Source organism: Falco cherrug, chromosome 10 (genome assembly GCF_023634085.1).
Source record: "Falco cherrug isolate bFalChe1 chromosome 10, bFalChe1.pri, whole genome shotgun sequence".
In the NCBI taxonomy this organism is placed as follows: Eukaryota; Metazoa; Chordata; class Aves; order Falconiformes; family Falconidae; genus Falco; species Falco cherrug.
The window spans coordinates 28,628,521-28,651,481 of NC_073706.1; the positions used below are offsets into that span (position 1 = coordinate 28,628,521).

The 22,961-nt window shown below is 37.4% G+C and overlaps 1 protein-coding gene across 7 annotated transcripts in view; it reads left to right on the forward strand.

Moving 5' to 3' along the window:
- Positions 1-22,961, forward strand: part of GALNT18 (polypeptide N-acetylgalactosaminyltransferase 18) — a 328,676-nt gene that overhangs the window by 213,039 nt on the left and 92,676 nt on the right. For all 7 annotated transcript variants that reach the window (XM_055723132.1, XM_055723134.1, XM_055723131.1 and 4 more), the window contains one exon: positions 5,388-5,554. In XM_055723132.1, coding sequence (XP_055579107.1) covers positions 5,388-5,554 — 167 coding nt within the window. The remainder of the gene's footprint in view (positions 1-5,387; positions 5,555-22,961) is intronic.

The window sequence follows — 22,961 nt, forward strand, 5'->3', positions numbered from 1 at the left end:
TCTACATCACAGACTAACAAATAACTACTGGCTCTAATGAGCTTGGAAGCACTGAGGGAGGCAATGTTGCCCTTAATGCATGCAGGAACAGGATAATACTTCTGTGTTAGATATAATTCCATTGTGCTCATTATTTGAAGTACAGTAGGCAGTACCCACAAAGCTTCTTGTGAGTGAAATATTGAACAAGCTTACACATAAATACATTATTAAAAGGTAGGTTGTTTGGGAATCCTAAAGGTGTATACCAAATTTCCTTTCAAGTGGATGCACTTAGGATTCTATTTTGTTGGCTTGTAAATTTTTGTTGCCTAATCCAGTGTGCTGAAGCACATGTGAGAAGGAGAGATAACATTCTTTGCTTATGTGATGAGAGAGTGAGGGGTAGTGGAAAAAGAGGTGTGCAGCAGGAGCCCCGCAGAGGAACTATTTTGCAGTTTTGCTCCTGCATTGCCCGTATGATACAAAGAAGCTGACCAGTAGGTGTAGATCAACTTTTTCAGTCAGTATAACTGCAGTCAGCCAAAATTCTTTTGCATTGGTAAAAACACTAATTGTATGAAGAAGCAAAGTCAGCAAGCGTGGAAGGGGTAGAAGAAACATTTAAAGCTCAGATGTGTTTTCTTCTTTGGAGATCACTAAATAGTATGGTATAGCGTTTGGCTTGCACTAGGTTTGCCCTTTTCCTAGCTGAGTCAGTGTGCTGTTTGATGTCTAGACAAGTGCAGAGGAGATGTCCTGGTTCCTGTACAGAGAAAAGCTATGGCCATTTTTTAAGTGCTTCTTGTTTCAAATAATTCACAAGTCCCACATTGTATTACTTTGAAGCTTAATTTGCAAAGGACGATGGCAGAAGCCTTGAAGAACAGCAGAATGAGCTTTGTGGTGAAGTGGGCACAAACAGAGCAGGCAGGAAATCCACTGAATGCAAATATGACTACACAAAGGGGGGAAACTAAGCATTAGCTTGTTGAGTAGAGTGATGTGTTTCAAGACAAAAGTGTTTATGTGTGTGTATCTGTCCAAAATGTCCATCAGTGTTATGGTGGTATATGCAGTTCTGCATGTAGTGTGCAAGACACAAGACTTCTATGAACCTATAGGTTTTCCTTTATTAAAACTGATGGAAGAAAAACATGAGATCTCAAGTTGTGAGGCTCAGGCAGGGCAATTGCATGTTAGCTCTGCATCTCCACATGTGTCTGTGAAACAGTTCTGTTTTGCTTGCCTTATGTTAGTGCCAAAGATGGCTCCATATTCGTTTCTGACTCTGTTCTTTTGTTTCTGCTCATGAAAGAGAGCATAAATATTGCATGTTGTATTTGATGCTTGAAAGGACACCTTTAAAAAGAGCACAAAAGCCTGGTACTTCACCTATTCTACTGTTTTGGACAGAAGTCCTAAAATCACCAAATTATTCAGCATTCTTGTTAAAAAAATAATGTTTAATCCTGTCATATTTCCCACTCTCTTTTAGTCTCTACCTTTTGATTCTTCTTTTTCTTCTCTCACTTTTGCCTGCCTTCAAACTGACTCACAGCAGTGGTGTGTATTGTCTGAGTAGCCACCCTCTGTGATTCTGATCTGTGCTTCAGTTTGTTCTGTCTGGATGTATCTTCTCAAATGGCTGCTCTAGAATTATTTAATATCACTAGCAGTGATACTGAATCAGCTGCAGTCTTCAAGCTGGTATAATATCGTAAGTTACTAATGATACACACTTGGATTTGATCTTCCCCATCGTCTCCTTTTACTGAAGGAAGGTGCGATGCAGTAATCTGCACACTCTCTCGTTCTTAAACTGTCTCTTTTTAATGTGTCATAACAGATGAACGTTCTTTCACTTGGCATACTCAGAATAATCCCTGGCATAATACTGAGAGGCTAACAATTTTTGGCTAAATAGCTATGAAGAATTTTTCTCATGTTCATCCAAATATGAGTTTTATTAAGTTCATAAAGTCCCAGCTTACTGTTCTTATTGCTTTATTCAGAGAAAGATCTTGGGTTTAAGTACGAAGAAAAAAATGGACCTTTGTTGTATAATTTTATTGACATTAACAGCTTTTATTAAAAGGAGTAGGGAATCAATCTGATAAAATTAAACCTATGTTGTAAAATGCTTAGGAGACCAAGAACTAATCAGTCTTGTGTTACAATCTTGGAACTTACCTGCATATTTATCAAGTTGCCTGTCTGCTGTCCAATCTTTCCTTATTATAAAGTTGTTGTTTGTTCTTGAGGATTGTTGCCAGGAGAAAAAAAGTCAGCCACGTTTGCTTATAGTTATATATGCCAACTGTATATTCAAATTCATCATATGATTGTATGCCTGCCTTTGCTCCCTTGTAATAGCAGATGATGACCACAAACAAAGATTTCTAGATTTGCAGCAGAAGTGCTGTCTTGCTGACTGTAGTTCTGTAATAATAGATTGAATCCTCAAAGATCAGGAATAAAGCCATTTTTATGTTTTGTTCAATGCCAGCCTTGTTGGCACAGTTCAGTTAACACTTAAAATACTGGTAATAGTGAAAGGAAAAATGAAGACTGATGACAAAATGAAATTATAAACGTAAATAGTTGAGCTGGAATTCTTACAAGGCTCAGTTCTTTTGCAAGAGTTTTAGTGCTATTTATTCCACTTACGGCAGAATGGGATTTTTTTTCCTCTCATACATCCTGGACTTACATTTGCAATTTGGCTGATGACAAAATGTTACCAGATACTGAAAAAGGTACAATTCTGTTTATGCTTGTGCTTCTGAGAAATTCTTATTCTGTTAAAACTAAAACACCCTCCTGCGTATGTTCTTAAAACAATACTTCAACCTCAAATGTTTTAGTTATGTGCTTTATTGCATCCTGTTTTAGAAAAACAGGAATTTAGTGTTTAAACCAAAAATGTGTTCTGTTGCCATTGTCGGCTGCAATACCTGTGTAGCTCTTGGTGAAAGGTTCTCAAATCCTCTAGAACATAATTATTTTTCATTATCTATTTACATATTTGTAGAAGGACTCAGAGATAAGTCATTAATACAGGAAATCATTCTTGCTCTTTTTCTTACTGCATAGTTACGCTAAACTAATTTTAATGTGACTGGCTACATTGTCTTATCACAATGCATGTATTTTAGAGCAGTATTTTCTGGTGGACAAATATTTGAAAGAAGATTCATAATGTATGCTGTCCTCTGTTTACCAGAGTTGTGCTTGAAATAGAAACCAGGAGTTTCTCTAAATTTCTGGTAACCATGACAACTGTTACTTTAGGGTTATTAGCCCAATGTAATTTAGCGGAGTAGGTTGCTAGAGGTAATTTTGTAGCTACATTGGACTGATACTGATTATTTTAATTCTAAATAGTATTTAGAACTTATATTTAGAAATCACTTAGTCGTAATACTGAAATATGCTCTGTGCTTTGTGGATTTGTTTTTTTTAGCAAGAGCCTCGCTTTGTGGAGGGGCAGGTTAGGGGTCTTTTCTGAGGCCCCTGGGTGAGTCTGAGGCAGAGCTGTCAATGAAGCTCATATGTTTCTGGTTGCCACACAACCCTTCAATTCTTAGGGCTTAATGGATCTAAGGTTTTGATCCATACAATTTCTTCCTGTCTTCCCCCCTTTGGCCTGTTTTATACACATGTACACGTACCCTTTTTCTGTAGCTATTTCTTGTTCATTCCTAAAATTACGGATTTTTATTCCTTATAAAACTTGATATAAAGAAGACAGACATGTGAAACTGCGCAAGTGCTCTCTGTTCTGTGCGTGATCCAAGGTGTGTGGGTTTAATTCTGATTTGATGAAATTAAAAAAGTAGGTAATTTTTATTGTCATCATCTGATATGAAAAACAATGTAGGCAGGAAAATGCAATTTTGAAAAATTCTACACGTATTGAAAAAGAAGTTAATTCAAGCTCGAAGTAAAGATGATAAGTGAGTCTGAATGGAAAAAAGAAAACATGAACTCAATTTAGCAATGTACCCTCATTGAAGATGAGTCCATTTGAAAGGGCTAAAGAAATTAGAGACAACAGGAGCCTAATTCTATTTTCTTGTATATAGTTATCTTTTAATTTATGGTGGAGCAGAAAGAGAGTCAAATGACATTGACAGCACTAAATGCTTTGCTCCTGTCTGCGCAAGGTGCCAGACAATGGAAAATCTTGTCTGGTGTGATCTAATTTGAAAAGATGTAAATGAATGCAGGTGGGAAAACCAGTGCAAATAATTTCCCTTAAATGGATGGGAGACATGTTAGAAACAGAAATTTTGTTTGGATGTTTCAGTTTATGCATGGATTTATGGTAGGGCAGCAGTATTTTGGGAGCTGGTTTTGTCATCTGGAACTATTTGGAATATAGTTTGTCATTAATTTCTTGCAAAAGTATATTTTACATATATCTCAGCATTAGCTGAATTGGCAGAGGAGACAAAACCCCATTTTTTTCTGTTTTTTCAGAGAAGCGACTTTTTCAATCTATTTTCAATGTGTTTTTGTTGTCATTTAAAATACTTTCCAAAATCACTGTGTAGCTCTTTATCTGATTGGTGACATATCTTACCCTTTTTGCTAGAGTTTCACTTTTATCTTCTTTGTACATTGATACTGCAAGGACTACAAATATTACTGTGCCTAAGCTAGACAGCTAAAAGATAGATTGGCTGTAGCATTGTTTGCTGGACCATTTTATATCTCGATGCATTTTGGCTGCAAGTGAAGTGACTAAAATAGGCTTTGTAGGTTCTTTACAGGATAATACTGAAAATTATTTCAGTATATTTAAGCCTGTTAACTACTTTATAGGTTTTTTTGAATCCAAATTTTCAAAGCTTGGGTGAAATTTCAGTTAATTACATCAAACAGAAATGCACTAGCTTTATAAAGATGTACTAAGTTGAGAAAGAAGCCTCTGATTCTGACTGAGGTAGTGGATTCTGTAGCAGAAGTAATTAATGCGGCTATTAAGAAGATCCTTTTCAAAGTAAGGGGCTAACTCTGTTTATTCCTGTCTGCCATGTCCAGAAAGACATTGTGAAAAACTGCTGTTGGAAGTGGCATTTAAACAAGATTTTGTACCTGATTCACAGTGTTTTGGGCGTTGGGTAGAAAAGTGAGCTCACTCTAGGCCTTGGTTGCACAGACACATTCGGGAGGTTGTTCTCAGGGATTCCTCTTTTCAGGTTGTAATCCATCTGGTTCTTATATATATGTGCTTTGAACAGGTATAAGCACCTTCTGATCCATATCTACAAAAGCTCTTTTATCATTCTTATAGTCAGGGGTAGATTTTTCTGAAACTTTTTCTGTTGGCTTTATGAATTCCAAAAGCTTACATTTTTTTTCTTCTTCTTTTTTTTTTTTTTTTTAACCTTTTTCTTCAGGTGCAGAAACCTTACGTTTCCTGACAGTCTTCCTGAGGTCAGCATTGTATTCATATTTGTCAATGAAGCGCTCTCGGTGATTCTGCGCTCCATCCATTCAGCCATTGACCGGACTCCTGCTCATCTGCTCAAAGAGATTATTTTAGTTGATGATAACAGTAATAATGGTAAGAGGTTTTGGTTTGTTGTTGCTTTTTTTTGTTGTTGTTTTGTTTTGGGTTTTTTCGGGTTTTTTTTTGGTTGTGTGTCATTGTCATCGCCCCCACCCCTCTGAGGTTGGATCATACATGAGAATCCTTGAGTTTTGGCTCCTGCTCATCCCATTGGCATTTCAAATGTCAGTATATTTTCTCCCTTCTCATCCCACAGTCTTCCTGTGTTGCCTTCAAATACACACAAGCGGGGCATGTTAGTGCTGTTTCTGTTTGTTTAATGTGTCTGGTAGTCAGCATTTTGAGTGTAACAATAGGTTAGAGACCTAAGAAGTTTTACTCCTAGTGCTTCCGAGTGCCTTTGAGGTTATATGCTTTCTGTGCTCTTCCCGTTTCAGTTGTATGATTGCACATGTGTAGTCACTTGATATTTTGTATAAAAAAATCTTTGTGTTTCTTAGACACAACCTTTAGATTTCCAGTTCTCCTCTCCTCATTGGCAGCATTTACCTTGCTGCTTTTCTGCTCTATATACTCAGATTTTGTTCTCCATGATCTGAAGGACTGGACTGCCCATATCTGATTGTTCAGTACTTGCCTATGTGTTTGTCATTGAGTCTGTGCTGGGCATTTACGAGTCTTATATTCTGGCAACTTTAGTGATGAAATTTTAATAAGCACAGGATGCTGAACTTAAAATTTTTGCTCTGCTGGGGGGTTAATTCTGAACTCCTAAAATACAAGGAGAATCTGAATTTATCCTGTTGAAGGAAAATGCTGAACAAAGGGTTTCTTTTATCCTTGCCATCATTACATCTGTTATGTGATCCCTGTAGCTAGATTCTGTGACTTGCTGCTGATCATAAATGTATCTCAGATTTGTACAGAAAAGAAACTTATTGGGAAACAAGTAAATAAGTTTCACACCCCCGGGCTATGCACTTCATCATCGCCTCTTCTGCTGACTATCAATGAAGAAAAAGTAAAATCCTGACTAAATTTAAAGTACACACAAACTCCAACAACTTGATCTAGGCTTATGTCAAATATAATTCCAGTCCCAGTGAATAATATGATGTTTAGAGTTACCTAAGGCTGACCAAGCTTTTCTTGAAACACTCATGGAGCAATGTGGGTAAATTGACATACAAGATTTATGAGTTGCTGTTCTTAGTTTATGGCACAGTTTATGATGTAGCAATACAATGAAGTGAAAAATCATATGAAGCAGTAAACTATAAGCAAAGTAAATAAAAAAAATCAACATGTGTGCACACACGTACACATGATTCAGAAACATTTTGTAAGCTAAGGTAGACTTCTGATTTGCTTCAGTATGCAGTTCAGTCATTTGACATGTTGTTCTACTGATGTGCTCTTTGTGGCCTTAATTTTTGACCACTCCTTCATGCAATACATAGCAGTTTGATAGGAAAAAAAAAATTGAAATGCAGCTTTGACTGGCGGACTTGGGCTCTGGAATGTGTTTATAGAAATTCACTCCTGCATCCTTCAAACAGGAGCTCAGTGAATCTGAATGGCTATTGGTGCTGCAGGGCCTGAGGCCTCTGGACTCAGAGGAACTGGCCACAAGGCAGCCATAGAAGAAGAAAAATAATCTGGCTGAAAAATAGTAGTTTCTAGAGTTTTGAGTCTGATTTTTTTTTTTTTTTTTTTTTTTTTTTTTTTTGTAATTTACAGTCAGTTATTCCAGCTGGAACATTGCAGAGCAATGTCAGAAATATCAGTGTTCCTGAGAGCCTGTCATCACTATGACGAGCTCACTAATAAATACACTTTGCACTGTGCTCTACGGGCTTGTCAAAATTACTCATTTTCATTATTTCTTACCTGAAATAGATAAGAAATCACAGGAACCACTTCATCTTTCAGGAAGACCTGTTCAGACACATTTTTTATTAGTACCAACACTGACACTGTACAGTATCATATTTTTATGGTTGGCTGTGCCTTTTATTCGGGCTTGCCTTTTTTGCCCTTCGCTGCCTTCAATTCTTAGGTTCCTGGCCCCAAACAGGAGGACAGAAATTGAAAGAAAGGTAACCTTTGGCTTGGCTGTCTTGGCTTGGTGTTACATGTCGTTCTATACAAAATCACACTGTGCAGAGTGATACGTAGTCTCCTAGAAAAATTCAGCTCTTTCTAGGATTTTCTGCTACCCTTTCTCTAGCATCTCTTCCCTGTGGTAGTAAATTAGATTCCTACAGTCCTCTTTATCCCATAATGTATGCTGAAGACCTGGTAATAGGCATCCATTTGGAGAGGGTGGATGTTTAGCAGGAAAGGGAGCAACTGTGAAGATGATTTGTGGGCTTTTCTATTATTAGTTTAAATCCTGAAATATTTATTTTACAATTTACTTTTGCTTTTACAGTGTTATATTTTTCAATTTTTTTCTCCCTCCTAGCATTGCTGAAACGAATCCTTTATATTTAGTGTCATTCTATGTTTTTGTTAGTAGCTCTTTAGCTTGCAAGTGTTGCTGCTTGTGAGATAAGTGGGTTACTCTGGGTTTCCCTGTAATGTTACCTGAGGGGGCAAAAGCTTGTTGTGTGCTTGCATCTGGCTACAGACTCTGCTTCTCACAGGGCCCTGTCAGAATCTTAATTATAAAGCAGTATGTTTACTCTCAGGCTCTCGCCGAGGATGGCAACTTTTATAACTAGATGTAAGATATTTTTTTTTCCGGGATGCCACAGTCATGGATTTCACAGGCAATAAATGTTGCACTGTGGGAAGTGACTAGAAAGAAAAAGTGAGGACAGAGATCAGGCAGAGTGCAAATGAACACATATTTTATTTTGAGTCACTTGCATTATTTGTTTGGATTCACATAGCATAATGGTTTAAAATAAAAGCAGATAGGATGATTGGCCCTGGAGGAAGGCACCAGAATTTCCGGCTTCTGAGGGGAAGTGTTATACTGGAAAACTGTTATAAATTCTTATCATGGGCCAAATTCTGAATCCATTAATGAATGCCTGAAAAGAGCAATGGAAGAGGTAGTTGCTTTTTAAAATTCCAGAAGGCTGATTTCAGAAACAGTTCAAGTGTACGGCCAAAGTCTGTACATTTGTCTTGAACAACATAAGCTATAGTATTTTATTTCATGCACTTCAGGGTATGTCAAGCAAAGTATCTATGACTTTGTCTAAACCTCAGTGCAGTTTTTCAAGTTCCCAATTATGTTTCAGGAGACCTCAATTAATCTCTATCTGAAGCTTCCCTTTTTTAACATAAATGTTTCAAGTTAGGAAACTGAAAATGCCAGTGTGTGCCATTTAAAAGCAGAAAATATATTTAATAGGTCCCAACATTTTGAGCCTTTATTTTAATAAAGCTGTTTGCATGGCTTAATTTATGTATTTCACCATACCTTCTTTTCTGATGGAATTTTGACAAGCATAACACTGAAATGTTTCATATATGCTGTTAGGTACATTAGTATTACAATTTAATTTAATTGAAGGTTAAAAAAGAGTGCATTTCAGTGACTGTCTGTGTACTGGTATAATGAGAAGAAAAGATTTTTGTTAAAAAAGCAAACCAAGTATCAGTGTTGTTCATTTGGATCTCATTCAGGTCTCTGTCACATTGGTGTGAAATAGAGCAACTGTGCAGATTTCAGCTGTTTTACTGTAGTTTTAAGTGCTGTCTGTCAGACCAGAATCCTCTCATTCTCCTCAGGAGCGCTGTTTGCTTTTTGGAGATAATGTGCTCATTAGTTTATAACTTGGCAATAAAATAATTTATTCATTTTTGCCTTCAGAGGTAGCAAGAGTTTTCCAGCTGACTCAATGTGTGACTTGTGGAGAAGAGGCTTTAAAAAAACTTTTAAGTGACCGTGCCCATGACTGCTGGTAGTTAACCAGACATCAGAAATGTGTTTAGAAAAAACATTACCCGAGCTGGAGACTACCAGAGTAGTGTTCTAGTCACACAGTGGCTGCTTGTATCCTGCCCTCTGGGGACAGGGTGGTGACCTGCTGTGCCATTGGAGTTCTGCCTTGGCTTTTGAGTCTTTTTGCTGGCATTGAGTCCTGCTACATAATGAAGCACGTTTTGAAGGTATTTTAGGATGATATGACATCTCTCTAAAAAAGCTCATTGTGAGCCATGATGTGTTAAGTTTCATGGGGAGGCAGTATGCATTAATGTGTCCAGAGTATGCCTTACAACATTTTATATTATAGCAATAATTATCATCCTCTATGTCATTTTTTCATATTACAGTTAATAAATGTTGCAATAGAGGCTCAGATTTCATAATCTTCTTTTTCATAAAAAAAAATCATAATGTCTTCCTTTTTCTTTGAATCATTACTTATGAATGAAATATTCTAACACGTTCAGTTTAACAATTCTCATTTTGTCCTGAGATTTCTATGAATACAGCTATGGAATTGCAGTAATAATGCCAGATACATAATTTTATGACTTGTAATGTTGAAGAGACTACCTCAGAGTGGTAGAAAGTGGGTCAGATGCAACTGTATCACCCATGAGAGATTTGCAACATTGTCCTCAAAGCACTGAATAAAAAGAAACTTTTCAAAAAGCATCCACAGCTTTTCATTAGAAAGGTGTATTTCTTCTTGGGTTACTTTTTAAGACATACTTGGGAATAGAAGATTGTCTGATTTATTTTTTTTCTTACAAAAGCAGTGATGAATAAACCTCAGAAGTACTGTTCAAATGCATGCTAGATTTCATATTACAGCATGATTTGAAGATTGCTTACTTGTACACCAGACAGCTATGAATGTTGACTTTAAAAGCCTGTTAATAACAGTATGCTAGGGAAGACTTTAGGACTTGCTGTCCTTCTGTTTGGCTGCTTGTTCTTTTCTTACCTGAATGCCAGCAAAATTCAGACAAACAAAAACATTTAAAACTAAGGAAAGAGCCAGACTTTATTCAAACCTGCATTCACTTTTGGGCCATGGCTTATTCATTGTAAAGGCTTTGCTATACCTGCCTAGATTCATTCTCTCCATTAGTTAAAATTCTTGATGCTGAAGTCCTTATTGCAGCCTTTACACAAACAAGCTTTCAGGAGTGTTGTCAGGGATTGACATGGAAGAGGACTGTGTAATGCTAGTTAGGAATCAGATGCTAAAAAGCATAACTATAGACCAGGAAATATTTCTCTGTTTTAGATTTGAAAAAAATGCTACCTGTTGTTACAAACCATGCATTTTACTTGAATAGTAACATTTGGCACTGGAACTTGAATAAATAAAGACAATTCTTCGAGCATATGTTTACTGTTACATGTTCTGTGCTGATGCTAGGACTGCAATGAGGTGTGTTGTGGTTTGTGTGCCAGTGAATGCATCTGAAAATATGTAAGAAGAAAATAACCAGAAACAAACCATAGTCCACTGGCCATCTGTTTCAGCAGTCAGCAGAAGTTAGCAGAATGAGGAATGTTGTTATTCTGAGGTGTGTTATTCTGAGAGAGTGGAGTATATGAACACTTTGGTTCATGCCCCAGCGATACCTGGTCATGCAGCTCAAAACTCTTGTGGGAAAAAAGAGAAACACTAATGTAAATAGGACTGTGAGGAATGATGCCCTACAGTGGCTGCAGACTGTTCTCTCTTCTTACTTGTCAGTCCTTGTGACATTGTATTTGATTCCTGCTGTAAAGGGAGGAGATGGTGGAGCAGGATATCAAAAGGAAGTGAGCAACAGAGCAGAAGACGGACACTGCTGATGAAGGCCGTCTGTCCCAACTATTCGTTCCACTCCCTTTGATTTATCGCTCTTCACACCTTTTTCTTCTCCTCCTGTGTTCATTCCTTCTTTTTTCATCCAGGGGTGGTCTATATCCATGGTCTTTATTCCCTCATTCCACTTTCCTTGTCCTCATTCCACCCTGGTAGTCTGCTCTTTTTGGGCGTTCACTTCCTCACATCCATTCCGTATACCTTGTCCTTCTTTATATGAGTTTGGTTCCTTCAGCTGGGGTCTCCATTTCTCATGTTCTCAAATTCCAGTGTACGCAGGCCTCTTCTCATCTTGTATCTGTCCTGCGTGACTGATCCCTCCCTCCCTTCCTCCCCCACTCAGCAGTATTATGCTCCTTGATTTGTGGCATATTTTTTCTTTCATTTAAAAATAATTATGTAATATTCTTTTACTGCGTCAGACTCGAATGTTGCCTTGCATTCAGTCACAGATGGGGGCAGGGATAGCATCCCTTGCTGGAGGCAAGACTGATTTTTGTAGCATTGTAGTTACAGTGATATGAAAGCTGTTTGATAACCAGTATGCTGTGTGCTTTGCTTTATTATGGGAATTGTCACATTCTCCATTCTTTATAACTTATGTGGAAGGTCCTTAACCTTCATTTTCTGGAAGGATAGGAAAGTTCCAGCGCTGAGAGAGTGAGGTGGGGCTGAAGGACCACTGCAGCTTAGTGTGGCTCTTCTGGTGCATCCCAGAGAGCTCTCACATCTCTTGGGCCATTTGTCTCCGTGGAAGTGTGTGTTCAGCAAGTGTTTGCAGTGACAAAGTAGCCTTTCAAAAGAACAGTTGTTTTAATCATCTGCAATATAGTATAGTTCAGTCCTTTTGAATGGTTGGAAAAGCAAAATTTCAATGTGTGTGCAAGCGGATAGCATAACCTCTGTCCTCATTAGGGGTCAGCAGTGGGCAGCAGAGCTTTTATTGCAGTCTTCTGACATCAGAGGTTTTGATTCAAATGTTCATATAATACTGTGAACTGAATCTTCCCTAGCCAGCAGTTGTTAAAAGTTAATATATGGTCATCTTTTTTTCTGTCTACGAGGTAATTTAACTCATTCAGTCCTAATATGCTGCAGTGTTGCAGTCTAATACATACCTTTCCCTATGTCAGAATCATCACAGCATATCCAAGAGGACTGAAATTTTTTTCATAGTCGTTTTGTTTTAGCTCGAATCCTGGTATACCAATTAAAACTGTGTATCTGTTTCATATATGCTCTGTACCCTGTATATGTCAAGTAGCACAATGCACAGTGGGTATTTTCTTGTTCTTCATCCCTGCATGTGTTCTGCTGTTCTCTAATGACATAACCCGTAGTGTGAGCACAGTCATATGTGCTCTCAGGTTACTCATCATACCACAGACAATACAGCTGAAGTTTCTAGGCGATGATAAATAGCTGCACATTGGCACTTTGGAATCTTTTGGAAGAATGATTTCAGAAAATTGCATCACCTGTGTCAGGTGTGATTCAGAAACTTTATGTAGCCCACAGTGTTTAAGACCGCAGTCAAATACAGTAAAAGCAGGCTAATTTGAAGCTCTTCTGGTAGCAATGAGGAACTTGCCCCATGTGCATTGGAAGTGCTATGGGCTGGTGACATCCTGACTGAGAATGCCAGTGGATAAATGCTGCCTTGGTCCACTTCCCAGTACTGTCACTGTGATTTTAGTCTTAAAAGTAATTACTAGAGATCTGTGAGAAATTGCTTGATTGAACCCCCTGCCCTTCCCCCCCCCCCCCCCGCCCCCCGTTTGTGGGATTTTTTTGCCTTCAGGAATGCTTGAACAGTTTCCATTGATAATGTTCTCAAATGTACCTCGTTAAATTTAATATTTATATTATGGATATAAAATAATATATATATGTATATTATAAAATATACAAATATTATGTCTATAAAAATAAGACATATGTATAGATGTAGTATATACAACCCGAGGGAAGTGCTGGTATCTGTTGTCGGTAAGGTAACTCTGCTTTGATCAGATTATTTCCTTTTGACATCTTTTCCCATAAAGTAACCAGAGAATCTCTTTGAATCCGGTAGAACTTGTATTTGAGATACTCTGGTAATTTAAGCAGGTAAGAGCCTGAATGACTAGAAAAGGTTTTCTTCCTCTTTCCTTATCAAGAGAATGGTAGCGTTGGAAGGGCTTGACAGGGGGTCGGAAAATACTCTGTAGTGTTAGGCAGAGGAGTTGAAAGATCATATCCTATATAAAGTAAGAAAAACTAATTGCTTTTCAAATTAACATTATCAAAATTTACCTTTTCTTCCTAACCCAAGAACACTTTTCTTAAAAAGAAAAATTATTAAAAAATCTTTTCATAAAATTAATGCTGATTGCTTAAACTGGTGGTAAAACTTTCTGCCACCAGAGCTAATAATTTTAAAAACTTCAATGTGTTTGTGATAGAACCTGAAAATGCTTAATATGCTGAAGGGTCCAAGGCATGATGAGATATTTGCCTGAGGAAGTATTCAAGGGTGATTGAGTATATCACCAAATTATAAAATTCAGTTAGCAAGAATGTATGAATGATTACAGACTACTCTTGTGTTGACCCAGTAGACATACAGACAAAGGCACATGTATGGGCATTGCTAGACACTCTAAAGACATTGTGAAACCTACTGCAAGTCTGAAGTTCAAGTACAGAACCTTTAACAGGATATTTCAATTCTTGTGAATAAAAAAATCAGTTCATGTTGACTTTTCTTTTGGTATACTTTTTCTGTAGATATGCTTGGTATATAATTTTTGAAAGTGTTCTCCAAGTATATTGGATGACCAAATTTAAATTACTTTACTCGTTTACTTTTAGGTATTTATGGGGCCATTGCTCAAGTGGTGTGCTTTCCTTTTGCACTGGAAAAGTAACACTTTAAGCAGTATGGTTCAAGTAGCAACCTGGGAAGCTCTATTTAAAACTTTATGGAAACTGTGATGAAACTAGGTGTAAAAGCTAAAATTTCCATTTATAGTGAAGGAATTAACATGGGAAAAATTAAGACTTAGAAGTTAGGCCATGAGAGAGTTAAAATCTCTTGTCTGTTTTTCCTCACCCAGTTTATTTGGAAAAGATGTTTTGTTTTTCTTGGGCCTCTGTAATCAAAGTCCTTGTTAACACTACTTACTGGAAGTCTGTTTTGAGAGTCTGGGTAGAGAGAAATATAGAGGTGAGCCCCTATGGAAGGAGATACAGGTTATATATGAAAAATTCATCCTTTGTGTTCTTTATGATCTTCACAAATGTCTAGAAGTCTGTCTGTTCTTTGAGTTCAAGTTCTGCAACTGCCTTCCTACAGGACAGGGCATATCTTGCTCTCCTGGCAATCTGTTAAGCGAAGACTTCTGACCGAGGGGCCTGCATGGAGCTGTATTCCCCACTAGCCTCCTGCCACATCTCTGTGGCATTTTGCAATGGAATTTGTGAAGAAACTGATGATTTTTTTTTTTTTGTAATATTAGTTCCCCTTCAGGTGTAATCTGAGAGGACTGGTAGATGCTCCAAAGCTTTCTCACAGATGTTTTTGATGCCAACTCAAGGAACAATTTGCCTTTCATTAAATTTAACAAGGTTTTTCTGCACTGCAGTGTAAACTCTCCAATAAATGATTTAGAATCATGGTGAATGCTTAATAATATGGCAGCATAAATCACTGTTGTTTTCATTTGGCAGAAGAGAAAATCTTGATGGAATTGCTGAGTGCTCTCGGTTCTCTCAAGATAGCTTACTGTCAGCTGCTGTATTGTTCCTTTGCTCCCAACTGACACGCTCCTTTGGCCCAATGCCTCTCTAATCATTGTTTAAGGTTTCAAAAGCTGCCATCTCCTATCTGAGGCAATCTTTTCAAGGAGTAAAAATACCAGCAGATTTTGCATGCAGTAGAAATAATTGGAAAAATGAAGTAAAAAAACCCTAACCAACCAACAAAAACAAAAACAACTAAAACCCCAAGAAAATGAGATGCAAACAGCATTAATGTTTTATGAAGCTGGAAAATATATCATATACCTAATTGAATTACGGTAAAGTTTTAGAAAGCTTAAAGATATTTCTTTGGCTAAATACATGATCTACCAGTAATACATGCAATGGAATGATTATTCCTCCTTACCTGTTGCTCCTAAACTCAATCCTTGCTCATGTGCACGAAGTGGAAAGAGAACAACAAGGTCTTCTAAAATGGAAAACAAGTTGAGAACTCATTTGCCAGGAAATAAACAATGATTTCTCATTTTCATTACCATGAACAAGTGCAGTGTCAGTACCTAAAAAATGTACTTGCATCCCCATGTCAAACAAGTGACTATGTTCTCCCTGCCTTGTAGTATTGTTATTGCTGTATGAGGAACAAGTTTACAACATTTCCCTGCAGCCTGCTTCTTATATGAAATGTCTAGAATGACTTTTTAGTGATACTTGTGCCCTTGAAACTTTTTTGTGCTTTTGATAATCAGTTTTGAACATGCAAGCAAAACTGTGTAGCACTAGGTTCGAGTTTGTGTTCTCTCATCAAAACTCTCTCAATTTCCAAGGGAACGTTTCTTCTTTTTACTCATTTCCCACACATGCAAATAGATGAAGCTTATGGAATACTGTAGCAAAAGTTGTGTGAGTCTGTGTGTGGTTTATATCTCACAAGCTGGATCTTATGTACTGAGATTAGGCCTGATGTAAGACAAAATATATTCCACGAATAGCATTAATTTTTATTAAAGTTATTTGTGCTACGCAGTTTTATATAGAAGGGCAAGAACTGAACGTGGATGTGCCATAAGAACCTCTGGAATGCCTTGTGTCCAAAACAGATTCTTGCTGACACCACCAAATTGTCATCTCTGGGAACACTGTCTCCAAGATGTGGGAAGCTGGAGAACTGCTAGACGTTGAAGGTTCCCATTCAGCTAGGAATAAATCTTATCGCAGCTCAACTTAGAGCATTAGTCCGATGTTAGAAAAGGGATTTGAGGAAAGCTTTTTCACCAGAAATTGAGCAGAGGGGTTAGGAATTCATAATTCTTGTTTACCAGCTCCTCTAACAAACTGAAGAGATTGAAATGGACAAGAAGGCAGTAGGCAAAGCAATGCAGCATGCTTTCATATCAGAGGTGAATGATTTAGCTATAGCATAGGCAAGAAAAAAGGTAGGCTGTGTAAAAGAAAGGAAGAGTTTATGACTTAGAAACAAAGCCGTGTCCAGAATTCCATTCTCTGGGGGACCCCAAAGACTATAAGGGCAAGAAAACCACAGTGAGGGTTATTTAGCCTTTTCTTTTTTTTTTTTTTTTTTGTGTCTAGATCTGCACATTGCTAGAGCTATCTGAAGTAAGCAGGGTCTAATTTCTGAAATTTTCATCTAGTCTGTCTGCTTCAGCAATTGTGTCTTCCAGAAGAGAAGAACAACAGAAAATAATGAAGTTACAGGAAACCTCAGATGGCTTGGTAACAAGAGCATCATCACATGTGGACATAGATGGCATTCCAGGAGAATGATCACATAGGTCATAGGAAGAGAGTTGTGTTAAATGAAATAAGAGAATTTGTACTTTAGTTTTATCCTACAAGCCTGAGAAGATCAGTTGTTATACAGTGATACAGCAGTACTTTACAGGTTGCCTGGTATTGGGTTGACCCTGAGTCAGAGCAGCATTTTATGACACTGACTAGTCTTTCACTGATCCACTCTTCTCTTGACTTCACATATGAAATCTGAATAAGTGGCTCTGTTATTGTATGCCCCAGTAGCAGCTCCGGAAAGAGTTTGGTGACAGGAAATATTGGTAGTTCATATCCTTGAAAATACATTGAGCATATGAAGTACTTCAGGGTTTCTCCCTTAGATGGTCCTACAACTGCCTGGAATACTCTGCAGCGCTTCAGGCGTCATGCAGGCATGAGCACTTCAGCAGAAGACAGATCAGTAAATCCGGTTTAAGGCAGCCAAAATTACCATTTTACTGCACACTGTAGAACTGAATTTTCTGTTGGTTTTGCAGATGTATATTCATAGTCCCTGAGGTGAGAATAGTACAGTAATTGTAGAGTTCTAGCTTTCATCACAGACAGCTCTTTTTAAGTTCTGGTGGGCTTCCGTTGTCGAAATGATGCTGAGTTTAAACTAGGCATGATATCAAATCTAAAGAACAAGATTAGATACATGAAAGTTCCCAGTTGAAAATTATCCTTAAAAATGAAAGGGGCAAAAAGAGAGTATTCCCTTACTTTAAAAGTTTGTTGGGGTTTTTTTTAACCTTTTTTTGTTGTTGTTTTTGTTTTCCCTATAGGAAGAGCTTTTTTACAGTTTACTTATGTCAGCACTACACCTTTACCAAATGTCTAAAGCTTTTGGGTTTTGTTTTTTGTTTAAGAGCTGATCTTCAAAGGTGTTGACTGCCTCCTAGGACTTCCTTTTTCATTAATAGGTTGAGTTCTACAGTGTGATACAGGTGCTTTCTTGTGACATAGACAAATATTATCCATAAATTCATATAATTAGTCCAGAGAGTGTTAGAAAAGAATCAAGGAAATCCAATCCTTCAGTGATGTTAGGTCAGTATAGAAGCTCACATAGCCCACCTACTCAAATTAGAGATGGTTCATCACTAAAAGAAAGAATTTAATTCCCAAATGGATGTAACTGGAACCTCTGTGATCCTATCAGTTCTTATCAGAAGCTTCCACTCCTTGGAGCTCCTGTCTGAGGGAATGGCCTACAGAGACTACCAAGAAGATGAATGCAAAGCTAAGCCTCAGTCGCTTTCAATGATATGTAATTCTGACTGCACGACTGCTGACTGACTGCTCAGCATAGCTTGGCCATGTCCAATATTTGTTCTTTTTAGCGCTCTTTTAATAAGGTAGAAAAATTAGGAAGTCAGGGGTCTTTTAAAATATCTAAAAAGAAAAACCTCAGGGGAGACGAGTTAATAAAATGGTCTGTTAAACTAACCTTCATTTTATGGCCCTAAACTAGGAACACTGAGAGAGATGGCTTACAGTAAAATGGAAAAAAAGGTCTAATCAGCTTTCCTTATAATGTAAAGTACCCTAGAAGAATATGCCTGTTGCATCGGAATATATCAGCCTGAGTTTAATCAGCTGTGGATTACTGCACAATAGCTCAATCAACTTTAGGTCAGGAAGAAAGAAAGTAGAGAAGTTATTTAGTAGAACTGTGAAAAAAGATGTATGTTCAATAGTTCATTTGACTTCGTGGAATTGGTTAATATTATCAACGTAACATGAGAAACAGCAGTGTGTGATTTATGTCGCTCACACAGGATCTTATGTCCTGAGACTTAGCCTTGATATATGATGAAATATACTCCACAAATTGCATTCATTTTATGGTGCTGCACAGTGTTGTATACACCCCTTGGTTTAGAGTTCATATACAGTATTTTCTGGAAAACTGCAAAGCTCTCCAGATGGACTATCCTTTGGTACACTGCTATTCTGGCTGACTTTCCTCTTCTTTATTAGAGCAGTAATAGGGATGATTTATTTAATCCAGAGCAACGATCACTTGATTTATACCACATACAGCCTGAGTTAGCAAGTCTGTATGCTGGAGGTGGATTTTATTTCAAATAAGTTTCAGTCCACACTCAGAAACTTTTAATTGCAGCAGGTTACTTGGGTTATCAGGGCCAAGGTTTCTGCGGGCTTAACTTCCCCTACGTACCCATCCCCAGTTGAACTAAGTGAATTTCTGATTCTGGGAGTTACTAAAGGCTCCTATCAGTGTGAGAACTGCATTTCTGTTTGTGCCATGTGTGCCCATTGCAGTAGAAATTCCTGTGATTTATATAACTGGCTGTGATAAGGGAAACTGTTTTCTCTGCTTCTGTATTATATTTTTAAAGTTTGATACCACTTTCAGTATCACGTAGTTATCTGTGTAAATCAGTCATCTGTTCAGTAGTTTCCTGACTAAAAAAGGCTCATAAAAACATCAATAAATGTAAAATAAGTATGTTTATATTTTTTAAGGGATTATTTTAGAAATGCAAGAGCATTCTTTGTGAGTTTTGGATAATCGGCTTGAAGATATTGCTGAAATCGAGGGGTAAACTCTGTCTGCATTAGCCTATTAACAACAGAACCCTTGTTGACATAAGCTTCAGCCCAAGGCCTCAGCAGCATTCCAAAAGAGGCTTGACTAGTGACAGCTGAGAAATACACAAATTATATAGAATAAATAGCCAGTTTTTGAAGGGAGCATTGAACAGATTCTTGGCCTGGCACTTCATTTCTAAAAATTCCGCTATAGGTGCTGTACATTAATCCTGCGAGTACCTGCATATCTGCCTAATAGTCCTGTTTCTTTGGTAGTATGAGGCTCCACCTATGCTCTGTCTAGTATTCTTTTGGCAAAATTTAGTCAGATGTCTCTAAATATTCTGCAGCATGTACTTTAATACAATTCTGATTCCAGCTGTTCATCTCCCCTCGGAGACAAAACTTCACGTTATTTCTGTGGGTGGACTGCCTGGAGAGTGAAGTGTGTGCACAGGAGTATGCAGGACCAGGAGTGCTAGGGGATGGATCTGCAATGCACAAGCTGCTTGGAGTAGGTGAGCCTTCCCAAGGCAAGAAGGGATGATGAGTAGCTGTTGTGGCTGTGCAGGATATTCCTTCCTTTCTCCCTAGGAAATAAATGCCTCTCCAATATGTGCCAAATCACAGTTCTGCTGAAGAAGGCTTGAGGAATTATACTGCTTGCTCAGATCTGTCCCTGGAGTCAGGTTCCAGGCTCCTCAACATGTTTATTTGGTATTTCTGTCAGTAAACTCATTTGCTATTGTACTGTTTCTAGCACAGATGCAAAAATGGGAATGTCTGCTCAAGACAATCTCACTTAAAATTTACTCTTCTTTTGAAAAGTATCTAACCCTTTTAACTGTCCTGGTTTGTTCATCAAGGACTGAACACTATGCCACCCTAATCATAAAGCCTAACTAATTCCTGATAGCCAATGATGTATGTTTATAATAGATAGTAAGACTGATTTAGTTGTGTGACTGTGAGATATCACATGGAAACAGCAATGAGGTACTCCTTGGTTAAGGTGCTGTTTTAACAGTCAGACATAATGGTTCCCATCCTCTGTGATGCCATTGCATTCAATGAAAATATTTACATCATATGGTACCGTAAGTCCTGAATAGGAGCATCAGTGTCTTGGCTTCCATAAACACAGTGCAAGTTTACTACAGATTTGGTATGCACATGGGAAAAAAAAAATCCAAGGGACTGTAAGTACTGTGACAACTGCCTGGAATATTTATTAAACAAGCTACAGATTCTTGTCACCCTATTTCTTTTAACATAATGAGGAATAATTGAAATAACCAAATTATTTTTTTATCTGAAAGGGAAATCAATGTAAGTCACAAAGCAGCTGTAGACTTCTTGTCTGAGACAGTAGATCAGTTTAATTCTTAATCAGCTGATTTTAGTACATTTTGAGCAGTAGATTTTTTTATGAGCAGTAAAATAACTTTCCCTGAATCATTTATGTCTGTGGTGCAATTTGATGTATTTGATTTTTTCTGGTTTAACCTTTAAGTCGTAAATTAATTTATTTTCTCCTTTTTTAAAAAATTTTTGTATTGATAGCTTTATATCTTAACACTTTCCCTGTATTTCTCCTGCACTTAGTATTTGAAGTGTTTTTTCTCTAACTAGTTCTTTGCTTTTTTTGGTTGTCTTTGTAATTTGGCAGTGAGGAATTTTGGACTGTTTTTCCGTGTTCTGTATAAAAGCTGTTTTTTAAATGTTACTGATGACTGTGTAGTGTTTAGAGCCAGCTATGCATCTTGCCAAATAGTTAAAGCTATCATCCCTCTCACTGGCTGCTGGTGTGAGTATTCAGTATTGCTCATGGGAGGATTCTGCTTTTTCCAGTGAACTTCTGTTCAAAAAAAGATCTTCTAGCTTGGCGATGGGAGGTAATTGTCATTCCATTTCTTCCATTGAAGGGTGATCGTGAAATACCAACTCTAAAAGCAAAGTTGCTACAAGGAATTTTCCATCTGTAACATGTTAATATTTATGAATGCTCAAAAGGGCTTGTTACACAAGAGTTCTTCTCGGTCTTCAGATTTATGAGGAAAAAACATTCTTGTTAGTGGAGAGTTGCATAAAGAATTTTAGATCTTTTACTGCAGGTGTTTTGTTTTATGGCTCTTATAAGTAGTTAGTCTGCAGCAAATTATTTTTATGTTTTCAAACCCAAATATCTAGATTTAATCACTGTAAGTTTTGGGGTATTGTGATTTTTAACTGTACCAGACAAACTAACATGTACTGTTAATATATTTGTCTTTACTGTGTGCTTCATTTCATCCTTCTATAAAGAGCATGGGACAATATTTGCTGAGTAAACCTGAAAAGAGATGAGACAAGCTTCTGTCAGGATTAATTGAAAAATAGTTCCCTGTGTGTTGGGGCAAGAAGGGCTTCTCTTGAAGTCCATTCCATGCTGCAGTCTTTGATTGTCTAATTTGTCAAACTGTTTTTGGTCTGTAAATGGAAAAGCTCAAAGGTGCAGTTTATAGACACTCAGTGATTAGTCAGCATGTGGATTTTCAGGGTAGGGATTTCATATTCTAGGAAACCTGTTACAGTTGCTGATCATCATAAACAATATCTCAGGAGCTGTTCTCCCTGCTGAAGGGAAGGTGGAAAAGTTGCAACCAGTAGTAGAAAGTTTTCCCTGTATTTGACAGATTTATTCTACTATAAATAATTTCGACCACAAAATTTTGCAAGGCATAGACAAACTGAAAAACTAGATCCTCTGAAAGCCCCTAACAGTCCTGTGAATGTTCCTGTGCCAATAGGTGGAACCAGAGATATCTTTAGTATCTTCTATGTTGTAATATTCAAAGTAGTTAGTAAACATTGGCTACCAAATTTTCGTGAGATGTTCTTGTAAACAGAGATCACTATATGTGATAGAAAAACAATCAGTCAGGCTCTGTGATCCATTTTAATTGTATACGGAGATTATACGTAAAGAGGGTCACAGCTTGTGAGCATGAAATCACCATATTCCTTTGTATTAATGCTTTCTCATTTAACATCTGCAAACAAGTAATTGCATAGCTCAAATTCTTCAGCAAACTGTTGCTGTTGGAAGACTTGTGACACAGAACAACTCCAGTTTGATTTGTATTTATTAACTGTTGTATACACTTTGAAAATGGAAGGGATTTATGATTTTACTTAGTCACTGATACACAGTTTCATAAACCTGAAACAGGCTCAATCCTGTTATCTCACTACTGGTGAACCTGTGAATTCAGCTAAACGCTGTAGTGTTTAGCCTCTGTGCAGGTCTATGAGAATCAGAACACTTTTATTCAATCACCTAAACTTGGGCTTAGAGTCAAGCTTCAGATAACTATTACTAAAACCTGGACTCTACAGTTTGAGAAACATGCATTTAGTTTCTTGGCAAGGTTTTACTTTTTCTAAGAAATCGAAAAAGATGATTATTGTTGTTATTAAAATCAGGTTTGGTGACATTATGAGTGGATGTTGCAAACCCATAGAACTGTTCAAGGGCTAAATCATATGCATCCCGATTCCTGTATTGCTCTCAGACCATCTGTTCTGTGTTGTCA